Source organism: Mastigoproctus giganteus, chromosome 8 (assembly GCF_048544385.1).
Source record: "Mastigoproctus giganteus isolate SK-2022 chromosome 8, ASM4854438v1, whole genome shotgun sequence".
NCBI classification, from domain to species: Eukaryota; Metazoa; Arthropoda; class Arachnida; order Uropygi; family Thelyphonidae; genus Mastigoproctus; species Mastigoproctus giganteus.
Window position 1 is genome coordinate 26,403,189 of NC_143582.1, and position 14,169 is coordinate 26,417,357.

Consider the following 14,169-nt stretch of genomic DNA (forward strand, 5'->3'; position numbering starts at 1 on the left):
TAATTTGTTCATTATAGATAAAAACCTTATTATAGATAAAATTCATTATTTCTGTACATTTGTTCATTCAATAGTTTTAAATTCTGGTCACTTCAGTTATAATTACAAACAGAATTTCCACTCACCTAGAAAACTCAGTTAATTTGAAAAATAGTAACTTCTCAGGAAAAATCTTAATTATGGATCTGTTGCCTTTTATTGTATTGTCATGGTTGTAGAGCCTTTTAATTCTCAGACATTTGGTTACTTTTTAAAATACAGGTAACCCTTGTATAACACGGTAGTTAGGTTCCTATAAAATGTAGTGTTGTGTGAAACTGTGTTATACGGGACTAAGAAAAAGTACAAAGGGAGGGGGGGTCACATTCCAAAAGCTAACAAAAATACAATATTTCGTTAACAAAATGTTAACAAAACTAACAAAAATACACCATTCTAGATTTTGTGTATCTTCTGCTCTCTTTAAAATATCAGTGATCTGGGTTTGTTTGCTTTTGCTTGATAAATCGTTGTGAATTTCATCATATGGAACTAAGCATTTTTTGAAGCTCCCTTTTGAACTTTGGGCTCCTCTCATTCAAGAATCTGCATTCAAAAATTAAGATTCTAATTGTTCTGCTAACTTTATGCCTTCCCGTATACTTTTTAGTGTAAAATTTGGAAGTTTAGAATTTTCATCTGCGCTATCATCATCTGAATTGATTTGGTTTTACATCCGATGCCATTTCCACCAAATTTGTCTCACCAGCCTCCTTTTCTACCAGTAATTCTTGAATGCCTTCAGTAATCATATCTTTTTAAAATTTTTTTAGAAGCATCGTCGATTAAGGCCATGTTACTCTGTGTATATTGTCTATAAATTGCGTGTGTTCTGAGATTGTTTTTCTGGATGAAAAACTTGAGATTCCAGGAGAAAAAACCATGCTACCTTCATCTGAGCCTGACTAACTCAGCCACGTTGTGAAAAAGACCCACAAAAATTCCTCCTGTCATTGATGGGTTTCGAACTCAGGTCTTTTCCACCTGGTATGGGGAGGAGGGCGATTCTATCAACGATGCTACCCACGAGGACTTCAGTAGTCATATCATCAAAACCATTTCCTCCTACCGACATAGCAAGTTCTACTATAGCACCGATTCCGTTTTCTGAGGCTTGACCATATTTCCTGAATGAACTGACTCTCTCCATACTCTGTCCATAAATGCGTGTGGATTTTTCCACACGCATTTAACATTTCCGGTTTTACTTCTTAGAGCAATAAAGCTATGGTTCTGATACAGTCCACAATTGAGAAATGTTTCCATGCTTCCATTACTTCAATGGATTCAGAATCAATGTTTTCCAAAATCCATTGTAACGATTTTCTGATGGAATGAATTTTAAAGGTGGATATAATGTCTTGATCTAATGGTTGAATGAAAGAAGTTGTATTAATTTGGTCCTTGAGGTTGTCACAGACATTCGCTAGGCTATTCCAGACAAGCTGTACTTGCTACCTGGGAGTCTAAAATGCTGATGGAACTGATATTCGGGATAGTAGTCAAGTGGAACCAATTTCGACGAATTCCGGACGGTCTGTGCCAACCAAATCCTCTTCTTGTACTTTCACGATTGTGGGACTGTTAGCAATCTTGGGTATAACCTCCATGCAGGTGTGAACCAACGTAAGTAGGGGTCTAGGTGTGGCACCTATACCACATGGAGGAATGCTGCCCCTCTGTGTTACCAGGCAATACTGGGTGGTAGATGACTCTCATCACCCGGTGCAGTACCACCACTTTACTTATTGGAGGCTTGAAGTGGTGGAACCCATGTTTAGTCTCCAGAGCTAAGTTCTGATCAACCCTTCCCCATCTCTTTTATCACGCAGTATGATTGATGACTTTTGAGGTTATGATGAACATCATGGCGAGATCCAATCTTCCTTACATTTTGAGGGCGCAGCTCTAAAACGATGTTCACAGATAGGCTGCTAGTTAGTACACTGGACCGAACCTATTAGTAACTCTGTAGAAGGCTTCTGGATCAGCTAGAGTATAATCTTGCTGCCCCTACTCTGCCAGATAGGGACTGGAGGGAGTCCGAGTAGTGTGTATGCGGGGGACATTGTCCAGGCCACGTTATGTCAAGGATCTGGGTATATTTTTACCATGTGTACGCCATATCCAAAAACTTCATTACTTCATACAACATGGCCCCCTCACCTTTTCTTACTATTGAATACACCACGAATTGTCCAACTAATAGAGTAAGCTTATCTGCGAAAAGATCTAAACCTCCCAAACACATTCTAGTTCATTTCACAAATATACATGGTTTCAATTCTAATCTCAACGATGTACATTTCTCCTTGCAGTCTGCCAAACCCCATGTACTTTTTCTGACAGAATCTCATTTATCGGTTGATTCAACTACTGCTCATCTCAGTTGCCCAAATTATTCGCTGTATGATTCCTTTCACCTCAAAGGTGATACTTATGCCTATGTCCATACTGATATTCCCTGTTGAGATTTGGTAATTTGGAATCTCCTCTCTTTGATCTTCTCTGGCTTAAAATCTCTCTACCTCATTCATCTGTTGTCTCTACTGTTCTCCCAACTCCACAAATCACTTGGAGCTAATTGAATTCCTTTCTTTGCAACTTGACTTTCTCCAGTCCAACTTTGCTAACAGTGAGGTAATTTTCCTTGGTGATTTTAATGTTCGCAACTCCAGCTGGCTTCCGTTTTCTAGTTACACCGGTCGAGATGCAGTTAGTAATGACCTTGAATAGATTGTTCATTTACCTACAAGAATACCGGACAATCGTAACCATACAGCCAACATGCTTGATCTTTTTCTCACAAACAACCCTTCTAAGGGTTTCGCTCTCATCGTTACTTTTCTTCCAAACAGCTGTTCACTCTGTATATATCGCAAATCCGCCATACCATGAAATATTGTTCCCACATCTGGTGAGTATTGGCTTGGCACACGCAGGGTCCTGAGCTGGATATCACCATTCTTCTCTTTCTTGGTGATTCCCTTCTATTTCTGACTCTTGTTTTCTCTCTCTCAGGGTAATTCAGAAATTTTTTTTTGGCTGGTGCAGCATAAGCCTCAGGCTTCCTTGCACCATATGGCTAAATGATGATAATAATAATAATTCTTTAGAACATAAGAGTACATAGTATTTGTGGGAAAGAGGTGCTATTGGTGGTTCCCACAACTGCTTCAAATATATTGAAGGATGGGGATATTTCAGCTGACAGCTGAACCAGGTTCCACTCCTGTCAAAAAAAAAAAAAAAAAAAAAAAAAGAAGATACTGGAAAATAGTGAGAAAAATAAGCACTTCAACCTGTGTAATCTGCTTTCAGTTTCTTATAGAACTGTAGATTATTCTTCTTACAGGAATATAACTTATTCTCAGGTGTTTTATTGTACTTCCTATATCCCTTCTTTAGTGAATACCTGAAGTGCTGTCCTTATGAGGACAGAATTTCAGCTATTCACTGAAGAAGTGGTATAGGAAATATTATGAAATGTCTGAGAATAATCTGTAGTCTAAGAAATTAAAGACAGATTGCACTCTATGCAGGTTGAAATGCTTAATTTTTCTCTGCTTTCCATTTTTTGATTTACCTTTGCACCATGCCACTAAAAGAACATCTTAAAACAAAGAACATTGGCTGGTCTGATGAATCCCAGTTGTGCTGTTTCACACTGCTGGGAGGACCAGAAGATGCACGAGTTCATGGACCAAATCTGTCAAAAATGCAGGTTGATGGAGCACATGTAATGATATGGGAGGGTTTGTTCTCCCACAAAAGTTTGGTGCTCATTATTCCCCCATACTAGTTTGGGAAACATTTGCATGCCATTGGTTATCTGGGATTGGTTTTCAACCAGGCTGGTACCCTTCATGATTGCAGTGTATTCATCTGTGAATTGGTTCTTTCAGTGGGTTAATGCACCATGTCACAAAGCCAGAAACATCAGAGTGAATTCAGCCTATGTGTTAGCCCCCCCCCATCCACCATCTCAATTTTATTTGAGCACCTGCGGGATGAGGTGGAACAAATCCTTTGAAGTAGAGATCTGCAACTATCCATTTGCAACAATTGTGGGAAGCATTTGAATCAGTGTGGACCACCATCTGTGTGGCACTAATTTAACATCTTGTTCAATCTGTGTCGTGATAAATACAGACTATTATGAAGGCTGAAAGGAGATCTACTCACTATTAGGCAGGGTCACCTCATAGGGGCAATTTATTTTGGATAGGAGTCAACGCATTGTATCAGCTTATTTCTAATCAGGTTCACGGCAACTTGAATTTACCTTTGCACAATCAGCCAGATCAGCTGGTATTGAATTTGTGGTATTGAATATCCAGCCAGTATGTTTAAATAAATTCAATTAAGATAGGACCTCTTCAAGGAAAATCCACCTGTAAACTTACTTCTTCAATTTTGAACACTTTTAACTAATTCATTGATACTTCCTTTTGAATTATTAATAACAGCTTGTATAAGTACCTATCTATGTGAGTAACTTTTATAAGAAGGCATTGATGAAGGCATCCCCCTTGGCAGTATCATGTCCCGTACCCGATTGCTCTGCAATCGGGTACGGGACATGATACTGCCAAGGGGGATGTCTTTGTGTGTGCGCGATGCAAGGAGTGTATCGATATCAGGCAACAACTCGGCGTTCTTTTGGGCCTATATGAGAGCTTGAAGGACAGGGTGGATGCCCTCGAAGAAACTAAATTGAGGGGCCCATCAAGCTCTCAGCTGCCCACATCAACGCCAGAGCTTGCACTTGGGCATCGCGTGACACAGAGACAACCCCCAAGGCAGAATGCGCTGGTCCCGAAGGAACTAGTAGTTGTTGGTGACTCTATTGTCAGGGAAACGGGGAACATGCTTTGTAAAAAAGATAGGTGGAACAGGACCAGGGTATGTCTGCCAGGGGCAAAGGTTGATGACGTTGTAGAGCGAATATCATCTTTTAAGGGCACAAAAGGTGATATAGTTGTACACGTTGGCACTAATAATATTAAGAGTAGGAGACCGGCAGAATTACTTAACAAGTACAGGTCACTGTTGAACAAAAGCCGAGAATTAGGGTTGAATTTGAAAGTGTCTGCAATTCTGCCCAGACACGATAGGAGGGAGTATATGATGAGAGCCTTGTCGATCAATTCGGCCCTGGAAAGATTGTGCAAGGCTCAAGGGGTAGAATTTTTTTCAGCCTGGACTGTACTTGTTAACAGGAGAGATTGCTTCTACAGGGATGGGATACACTTAAATAGAAAGGGTGCAAGAATATTTGCTGATGCTATCGAGGCAGTGTTAGGTGGGTCGGAAAACTGCTAGCTTGGGGGGGGGAGACAAAGACCAATAGATTGACAGTAGCCACTGGCAGAGGTGAAAGAGATTCTTGCACTGCTTCTATTAGAATGAGCAGAAGCCTGAAAAACAAGATGCATGGTATTTCAGAGACTGCTGGGAGCCATTGTGGTACAAGTAAACACATGGGTTGTGTTAGGGTAGCTAAGAATAGAAACAGGTGCAGGTATACTTGCGTGTACACCAATGCTAGGAGTTTAGTAAATAAATTTTATGAATTTGAGGTATTGCTCAAAACATCGAAGGCAGATATTGTTGGGATATCAGAGACGTGGTGTCACACAGATATAAGGGATGCGGAACTGCAATTTGGGGAGTACAATGTAACTACAGAAAGGATAGACAGGATAGGAAGGGAGGAGGGGTTATGCTATTAGTTAAGAAATACATAAAATCCAAGAAAGTGAAGCCAGTCGACATTGCTGGACAGTGCAGTGTCGAGTCAGTTTGGTGTGACATAAGCATTGGGAGATCAAAATTGAGAGTAGGAGTGTGCTATAGGCCTAATGACTCTGATGAGTATAATAAGGAACTGTACAGGGAAATAGAGTGGGCCAGTAAATCAGAGTGTCTTATAATGGGAGATTTTAATTTCCCAGATATTGACTGGAATTTGGGGGCTGGATACTCACACACTAGCAGGGCTTTTGTGGATTTATTGGATGATTGTTTTCTACATCAGCATGTTCGGGAGGCAACTAGAGGGAGTAATACTCTTGATTTGATTATCAGCAGTGATTCTTCATGCATTAAGAATCTGCAGATAAATGAACCACTAGGTGGCAGTGATCACAGTGTGCTGAAGTGGGATTTACTCAAAGAGGTAACTACCATTAGGGGTAAAGGGAAGGGTTATTGCTTCCGTAAAGGCGACTACGATGGACTAAGACAGTATTTAAATTCTATACAGTGGGACCAACTGATGATGTTACCAACAGCAAATTCAAAATGGGAAGCATTCAAAGAACGTATCTTGGAAGCTACTAGGCTTTACATACCAACTAAGAAATATTGTTCAAGGTTTAGGCCAAAATGGATGTCAGATGAACTAATGAGGCATATGGCAGAGAAGAAAAATGCATGGGATACTTACAAATTAACACATGGCACAGAAGCCTATAATAGATACAAGTTGATATGCAACCAAGTTACAAAGGAGGTTAGGCAGGCGAAGGCAGATTACGAGAAATCCTTGGCAAGGGATGCAAAGAAAAACAGCAAAGAGTTCTTTACTTATGTAAACTCTAGAAGGAAAGGGATGAATCAGATTGGTCCACTTGATATTGATGGGTCAAGTGTTGATGATCCTGCTCAGGTGGCTAACAAACTAAATGAATATTTTGCATCGACATTCACACATGAGGAGTTATTCAGCGAGGGGAATGCCAGAGGTGTATTCAACTCTAGCAGTAAGTTACAGAATCTTGAAATAACTGGGAGTAAAGTGGAGGAGAAACTGTTGAAGATAAACACAAGAAAGGCACCCGGGGTGGATGGGATCTATCCAGTTATATTAAAGGAGGCAGCAAAGCAAGTAAGCAAACCCTTAGCCATAATTATGAGAGCTTCCTTGGACTCAGGGGAGGTACCCATAGACTGGAAATGTGCAAATGTGACCCCAATTCACAAAGGAGGATCAAAGGCTGACACAAGTAATTATAGACCTGTGAGCTTAACTTCTGTTCCAGGAAAATTAATGGAGGCACTGGTTAAAGACGCACTGCAGGATCATTTAGACAAGACTTCAGTTATAGCTCAGACACAGCATGGTTTTGTTAAGGGGAAGTCTTGCCTGACCAACTTGATTGGATACTATGATGCAGTCACAAAAGAACTGGATGCAGGGAATAACTTTGATATTATATACTTGGATCTTAGAAAGGCTTTTGATACTGTTGCACATGGAAGACTGCTACACAAATTGGAGCAGTGTGACATTGGAGGCAAATTGCTGCTATGGATAAAGGGGTGGTTGAGGGGGAGAAGACAGAGAGTGGTAATCAATGGACACTGCTCATCGTGGACTGATGTTATTAGGGGAGTCCCTCAGGGCTCAGTGTTGGGTCCATTATTGTTTTCTGTATTTATAAATAATATTGATGATGGTATATCGGGATTAATGTCCAAGTTTGCAGACGATACAAAGGTTGGCAGGGTTGTCAAGGACACTACTGACACTATGCTGCTGCAACAGGATCTGGAAAGGTTGAGCAGGTGGGCTGAGAGGTGGCAAATGAAGTTTAACATTGACAAATGTAAAGTACTACACATGGGAAACAGCAACCCCAGAGCAACGTATCAACTCTGTGGTACAACACTGACAGTGGTAGAGAATGAAAGGGACTTGGGGGTGGTTGTGCAGGCAGATATGAAGTTCTCTGAGCAGTGCAGACGGGCTGCAAGAGTAGCTCATGGAGTATTGTCAATGATATACAGGAATTTTTCCAGCAGGGATAAGGAGGTGATTATTCCATTGTATAAGGCAATGGTCAGGCCACACCTAGAGTACTGTATACAGGTCTGGAGGCCTCATTTCAAGGAGGATGTAGAGCTGCTGGAACGAGTACAGAGAAGGGCAACAAGATTAGTGAATGGAACAAAGGGGTGCTCTTACGAAGAAAGGCTTAAGTTTTGCAAATTACAGTGTCTGGAGACTAGGCACCAGCGAGGTGATGTGATAGAGGTGTATAAAGCCTTGAATGGTTTATGAATGCTCAATGCTGATGGGATTCTTCCTCTAGCTCAGAATAATCACCTGAGAGGGCATAAATTCAAATTGAGGAAAGACAGATGTAGGATAGACGTGCGGAAATTTGTCTTTAGCCAGCGGGTGGTTGGTTGGTGGAACAGACTTCCATCCCTTGTGGTGGAGGTTGATAGCCTAAATAAGTTTAAGGCTGAGCTGGACAGGTATTTTGAACGAACAGAGGGGTGAAGTGGAAGTGGTTTTTTTTTTTTTTTTTGGCTGATGCTGCATAAGCTTGCTTTCTTGCATCAAACCTCTACTAATACTAATACTAATATCTGCCTGGTGCCTACTAGCTATAAAATGTTGCATGACTTGTAGATATCTGTGAAAGTTTGTAATCTTCAGTTTCTCCAAAAAATTGACAAGGAGCCTTAAGGTTTATTGTACTATATCTGATCATTTAAGTAACTCTTAATGTTTGCAAAATCCTAATTCTAAATAACTTTATATGATGGGTTCAGTTTTATTATTACTATCAAGAGGCCACTGTTGGTATTGATGATCTCAATTTTAATTTTTTTATTATTATTATTATTATTATGTTTTTGTATTTGTATACAATGCTATGTCAAATTATCTTATGTATGTTATACCAGCTTTGCATAAATTCTTAGTGACCATAGTCATACAGGGTTGAATCCTTCTCTAATAAACTGTTAATGTGTTATATAACGATAATAAAAAAAAATAACAAATCGAGTATACTTATTTGATGTTGTTTATTAAGGTTGAAACAGAAATGGCCCAAGTTGGGTCTCTGGGATGCTCCCATCTGTGATGTGCATGTGAAGGATAATTAATTTTTCAAGGTGGTACTGTGGCTTGTTACTCAGGTAACTTGCAAACAGCATTATTGTTCTAGATTTTATATTGTGGTAGGTGTGAAAATGGGGGTAGCAGGGTTATTAAAATAGGAGATTGAGCACTCAATGGTAATAAGCTGTCCTTGTCACCATATTAATTTGTGTGCTGTAAGGGGACTACATGATTTCCTGTGAAAGTAGATGAATACTTAGTAGACATTACTGTTATCTAGAAAGCAGTTCTGCTAAAAAGAAAACAATTTTAACTGATGCATACCTCTGAAGTTAAAAAGATTTTAAAGCATGTATGTTCACGTTGGCTATCTTTTGTTAAATGTGTAACTAAACTGGAAGAACAGTGACAACCTTCATTTAAAGAAAAGGTTACAGGTGGTGAGAAAAGCCATTTGTGTGTGCTTTTCAGAGTTACCAAATTGAAATGTACAACAAGCGATCACTGGTGAGTGGTACTGATTTGTGTTCAGTGTGTTCAAATTGAGTTCATGATCCAAAAATTTTGAAAGAAGAAGACAAATTGAACTCCAGAATGTAAGTCTAAACAGGCCAAGAAAGCTGATAATTCTAGGTTGTTATCCTTACTCATGTGTAAAGTCTGTTCACATTCTTCTCTTCTGGCTGAAATAAAACAATTTACTCGTTTCTTTTAAATATTATGCCAATGTTTGAAAATCTGAACAAATCTCTTCAGTCCAGTGCACCTCACATCCATGTACTGAGTTCATTACTTCTAGATAATGTTATATGCAATTTTATTATACCAAAGTTTTTAAATCTTCCACTTCTATTTTGGAAGTTGTTTACCATAGCAGATGATGGTAATTATTTTCTCTTGTTTTATTCATTGAAGAAGTATTTCCTTGCTGCACGTGACTACATGGTACACATGTTCTCATTGAAAAATGATTTTCATGTAAATGCCAAAGTAGCTCAAATTTCTTAAATTTGCAGTACACCCTCTTCAAATTTTTTGTGTACAAGTTTCTTTTTTTGTGGACAAGTTTCTAGTACTGCTTGGTATCATTAAAAATGAAGAAACAGATGAAGCAGTAGATGTTTTGCTGCATCACCTGTCAGTTTCATTGCATGAACCTACCAGATATTACCAAAAAAAGAAAAAATAGATGTACAATGGTCTTAGTTGGAGAACTGAAAATTGCACATGTAATTTAGATTATGTTTGGCATTTTAACAATTCATTATAGCAGTGCCGATTGAGACAGTATTCAGTCAGGTGAGAAAAACAAAAACTGTTCAGCTCTTCATTTTCTTGTGGAGCTGTGGAAGTGCTCTTGACAGCCAAGTCTGGACAGAAGGGCCATTTCTGAAGAGGGAAAAGTCTGCATCAACATTTTTCTTGAGCAGTCACTCACCAGTTGATGTCTAATGGACCCCAGATGGAAACTGCAGACAGAAAAATCGTAGGTAAGCTAATGTTTAGAAAGAATATTGTACCGGTAAACAATCCCGTGTCTGTATTTAATATAAAAAGTGTATGTTGTCAGTGAAATTTAATTTCATGGACATTAAAAAAAAAAAAAAAAAAAACAAATCATGCTTTTTTTTCCCTCCCCTCTGTTTTTGTGAACTGGTTTTAAAAAAAATTTTGTTTTGTAAAAACCCCATTTCTCCTGTTTTCTTCTGCTTGCAGTTACTTGATCTTCAGCTTTTTGAAAGTCAATATTTTGCAGCTATGTCTAGAGCATATAGAATCAGGCTAAACTTTTAAAATAACAGTACCTTACTTACTTATATATTAAGTAGGTAATATTAGTAAGATAATAAGAGGAGTTTACCTCAATATAGTACGTAGAACACTTCCGTATGATACCCTCCAGAAATTAAAACGGAAAAAATGAAAAAATCGACAACTTACCGGTACATTAGAGTAAAATATAAATAATCAATTTAACACAATTCAAATCAATTTAAAACAATTAAAAATCAAATTAATGCAATTTAAAAGAATCTAACAAAAATATTCAAAACGATTTTCCTTCCTTGAATGAAATAGTCAATAAGAGTTTAAAAATTAATTAGATAGTATGAATCAGAGCTGTACTACTCAATATGTTCTACGTTGATAATAATATTAGTAAGATAATAAGAGGAGTTTACCTCAATATAGTATGTAGAACATTTCCGTATGATACCCTCCAGAAATTAAAACGGAAAAAACGAGAAAATCGACAACTTACCGGTACATTAGAGTAAAATATAAGTAATCAATTTAACACAATTCAAATCAATTTAAAACAATTAAAAATCAAATTAACGCAATTAAAAGAATAACGAAAATATTCAAAAAGATTTTCCTTCCTGAAGCTGACAACGCTTTTCGATCATATGTCGTGATCACAGGAATGAAAATTACCGAATCGGGTTAAACGTGATACTTAAATAGAGATTATTTGTCTTCGCGCATGCGCGTAAAGGTCCACGCATCGGAGATCAAATATGGCTGCCGAACATTAACAGAATTCTCGTGTAATTTAACCTCAACGGTTTCTGCAATTAATAGTCGCGTATAATTACGTTGAACGTTAAGTATTTTGGCCTCGTTAAATAAAAAAGTATGTTTTTTGTTAATGGCAGGAAAGGCTAATTCTGACGCTGCTGAACGAGAAGCACGAACCTATTTTCGTTAGATTCTTTTAATTGCGTTAATTTGATTTTTAATTGTTTTAAATTGATTTGAATTGTGTTAAATTGATTATTTAATTATTTATATTTTACTCTAATGTACCGGTAAGTTGTCTTTTTTCGTTTTTTCCATTTTAATTTCTGGAGGGTATCATACGGAAGTGTTCTACGTACTATATTGAGGTAAACTCCTCTTATTATCTTACTAATATTATTATCAATGTAGAACATATTGAGTAGCACAGCTCTGATTCATACTATCTAATTAAGTAGGCAAAGAAGTACATACTTATAGAAGTACTGTTTATTTGTGCGTAATATGGGGAAATTTATGGTGATCGAATTACAATATAAAATATATGTATCATATATGAAAATAGTATGTTCTAACTCATTGGTTTCCAGTTGCTCATCCATGGACTGGTGCCAGTGCCAATTTGTAAAAAAATTAAGGAAAAAATTGCTTGATATTGGTAGATAAGTAACAAAGTATAAACTACCTGTGACATCAGTTTTGAAAATTTTAGAACATTGTTCCAAACTCTTTCAGTGGTATTGAGAAATTACCATCGAGTTTTACTGCTGTACTGAAACATATCTGCCCACTGCTGTACTGAAGCATATCATATCTTCAGTACTGCTGTACCAGCTGTACTGAAGCATATCTGCCCACTAGTGAAAGGACAGTGAAACTTTCTGTCTGAGTGGTGGTACACATTATGAATATATAGCAATTTGTACTTTTTGTTTTGGAAAGGATGTGTATTTATAGTGCAAATTTTTATTTGTTTATATTTATGTTTATTTATATTGTGGAAATCCATGGAGGAAATGGATTTCCACATAATGCAGAAAATTAATATCATACATAAAGAGATTTTATCCTTTTTAAATGGAAGCTTTTATTTGTTTAGATTACTTATAAATATGTAAACTAGTGTAATATTTAGTGGTCATCAGTTTTGAAATGAAGATGCAATTAAAAATTATATTTCAATAAGAATAGATAAGAAAACCAGGTGTTAGTAGAAGTGAGGTCATAGATCTGAGGTATTAATGGAAGATTGTGTACTGTGATAGTAAACTTTACTGTTCATAATTTGACCATTGTTTAAAGATGATGGATATTCTCTATTTTTATATTTAGCAGAAAGGTATATGAATAGTTAAACATGCCTGTTAATTCTTTACATGTCTTATGCTTTCATTGAAACATAAAAGGCAAAAATCGAAAGGTAATCCCCACATATCATTTTATAAGTGTTATTACTTTAATTTATTATGGAATTTGTACTTTTCTTCTTTTTTCATAACAGGAAAAAAAAAAAATAACTATCATAGCCTAGTTAGAAAATATCCCTTTTAAGTGATAATTTCCAGATGAAAAGTATTATCTTATAAATGAAATGGAAATATGAATTATAAACTTATTTATTTTATTTATTTTTTTTTTTGTGCTGAAACATTTTGAAATGTCAACTATGAAATACAGTTAAAAGCTAACTATTTTTGATTAGTTTTGAAAAGTTCACTTAAGTTAAAACAATTTTTTTTTGTCAGTTAGATATTGTGACATCTTCTTTCAGAAAATATATCCACCTTTCCTGATCTAAGAACTGAAGAAGTCCTTCAGGTTAGCTTTCAAGAAACACAACTATCATCGCCACCACCACCACCACCACCATTTAAAAATGTGGCATCATTATCAGCATTAGACGGTATGAGGTCTGATGAAACTAAAGCTTGTTTGACAATGTCTGAAAATAATGTTACTTCTAAATCTCCTGGAAATCAACTTCAGTTTTACAATCTTCGTTCAACAGGCTGGCTAATAGGCTCTGGGGCTTTGGTTGGTGAGTAGGGCCATAACAAAGTTGCTTGGATCCTGTGACCAACAGACCTCATGTGTGTTTGCTTAGTCCTATATTAAGCTTGCTTCTTGAAGAAGACATTTGTATGTGCAACAGCTCCTTTTCTGTGCAGGTGAATGAAGACTAACACTTAACCACCTGCTAACTGATATATATTTTAATAAATATTTGTTACTGGAATATCTGCCTGAAATAACAGAGCATGTTTATGAAAACATATCGTGACTCTTTTAAAACAGGAGAAATTATTAAATTTCACCACAAAGAAACAAAATTTGCTTATTAACCACCTACAATGCTTTGCTTATATTTGCTCATTTTAATAGCTTTTTATTTTATTTAATTTTTTAAATATGACAAAGGACGATTTTTCAAGAAAGCTGCTCAGACATTTCTTCACGGTCTATGAAGATATTTGCCAAAAATTTCCCCCCAAAAGATGTATATGGATGCTTTTGCAGTTTTTTACCTCTCCTTTTCTCCTCATGTTTTTTTTTTGTTGCTTTTCTCCCTACCCTTTGGTTTCTCAGTTTCAGGCATGTCTTATCCCCGTATGTTCTTCCCTCAAAATTTGATTGCTGCAAAAATGTGCATGAAGTAAAATAATGCCTCTGTTTTGTTTATTGATGCTTTATGTTCATTTTGTTAAACCATTTGTTGATATTTACTTAAATCCTTGAAAGGTATA

The 14,169-nt window shown here is 36.9% G+C and overlaps 1 protein-coding gene across 6 annotated transcripts in view; it reads left to right on the forward strand.

Moving 5' to 3' along the window:
* LOC150081387 (uncharacterized) overlaps positions 1 to 14,169 on the forward strand; it is a 325,542-nt gene that overhangs the window by 165,895 nt on the left and 145,478 nt on the right. For 4 of the 6 annotated variants that reach the window (XM_090379754.1, XM_090379758.1, XM_090379759.1 and 1 more), the window contains one exon: positions 13,197 to 13,463. The exons of 1 other annotated variant lie outside the window; for it this stretch is intronic. In XM_090379754.1, the coding sequence (XP_090235880.1) occupies positions 13,197 to 13,463 (267 nt within the window). The remainder of the gene's footprint in view (positions 1 to 13,196; positions 13,464 to 14,169) is intronic. One more of the 6 variants, XM_090379755.1, reaches the window with a different exon arrangement.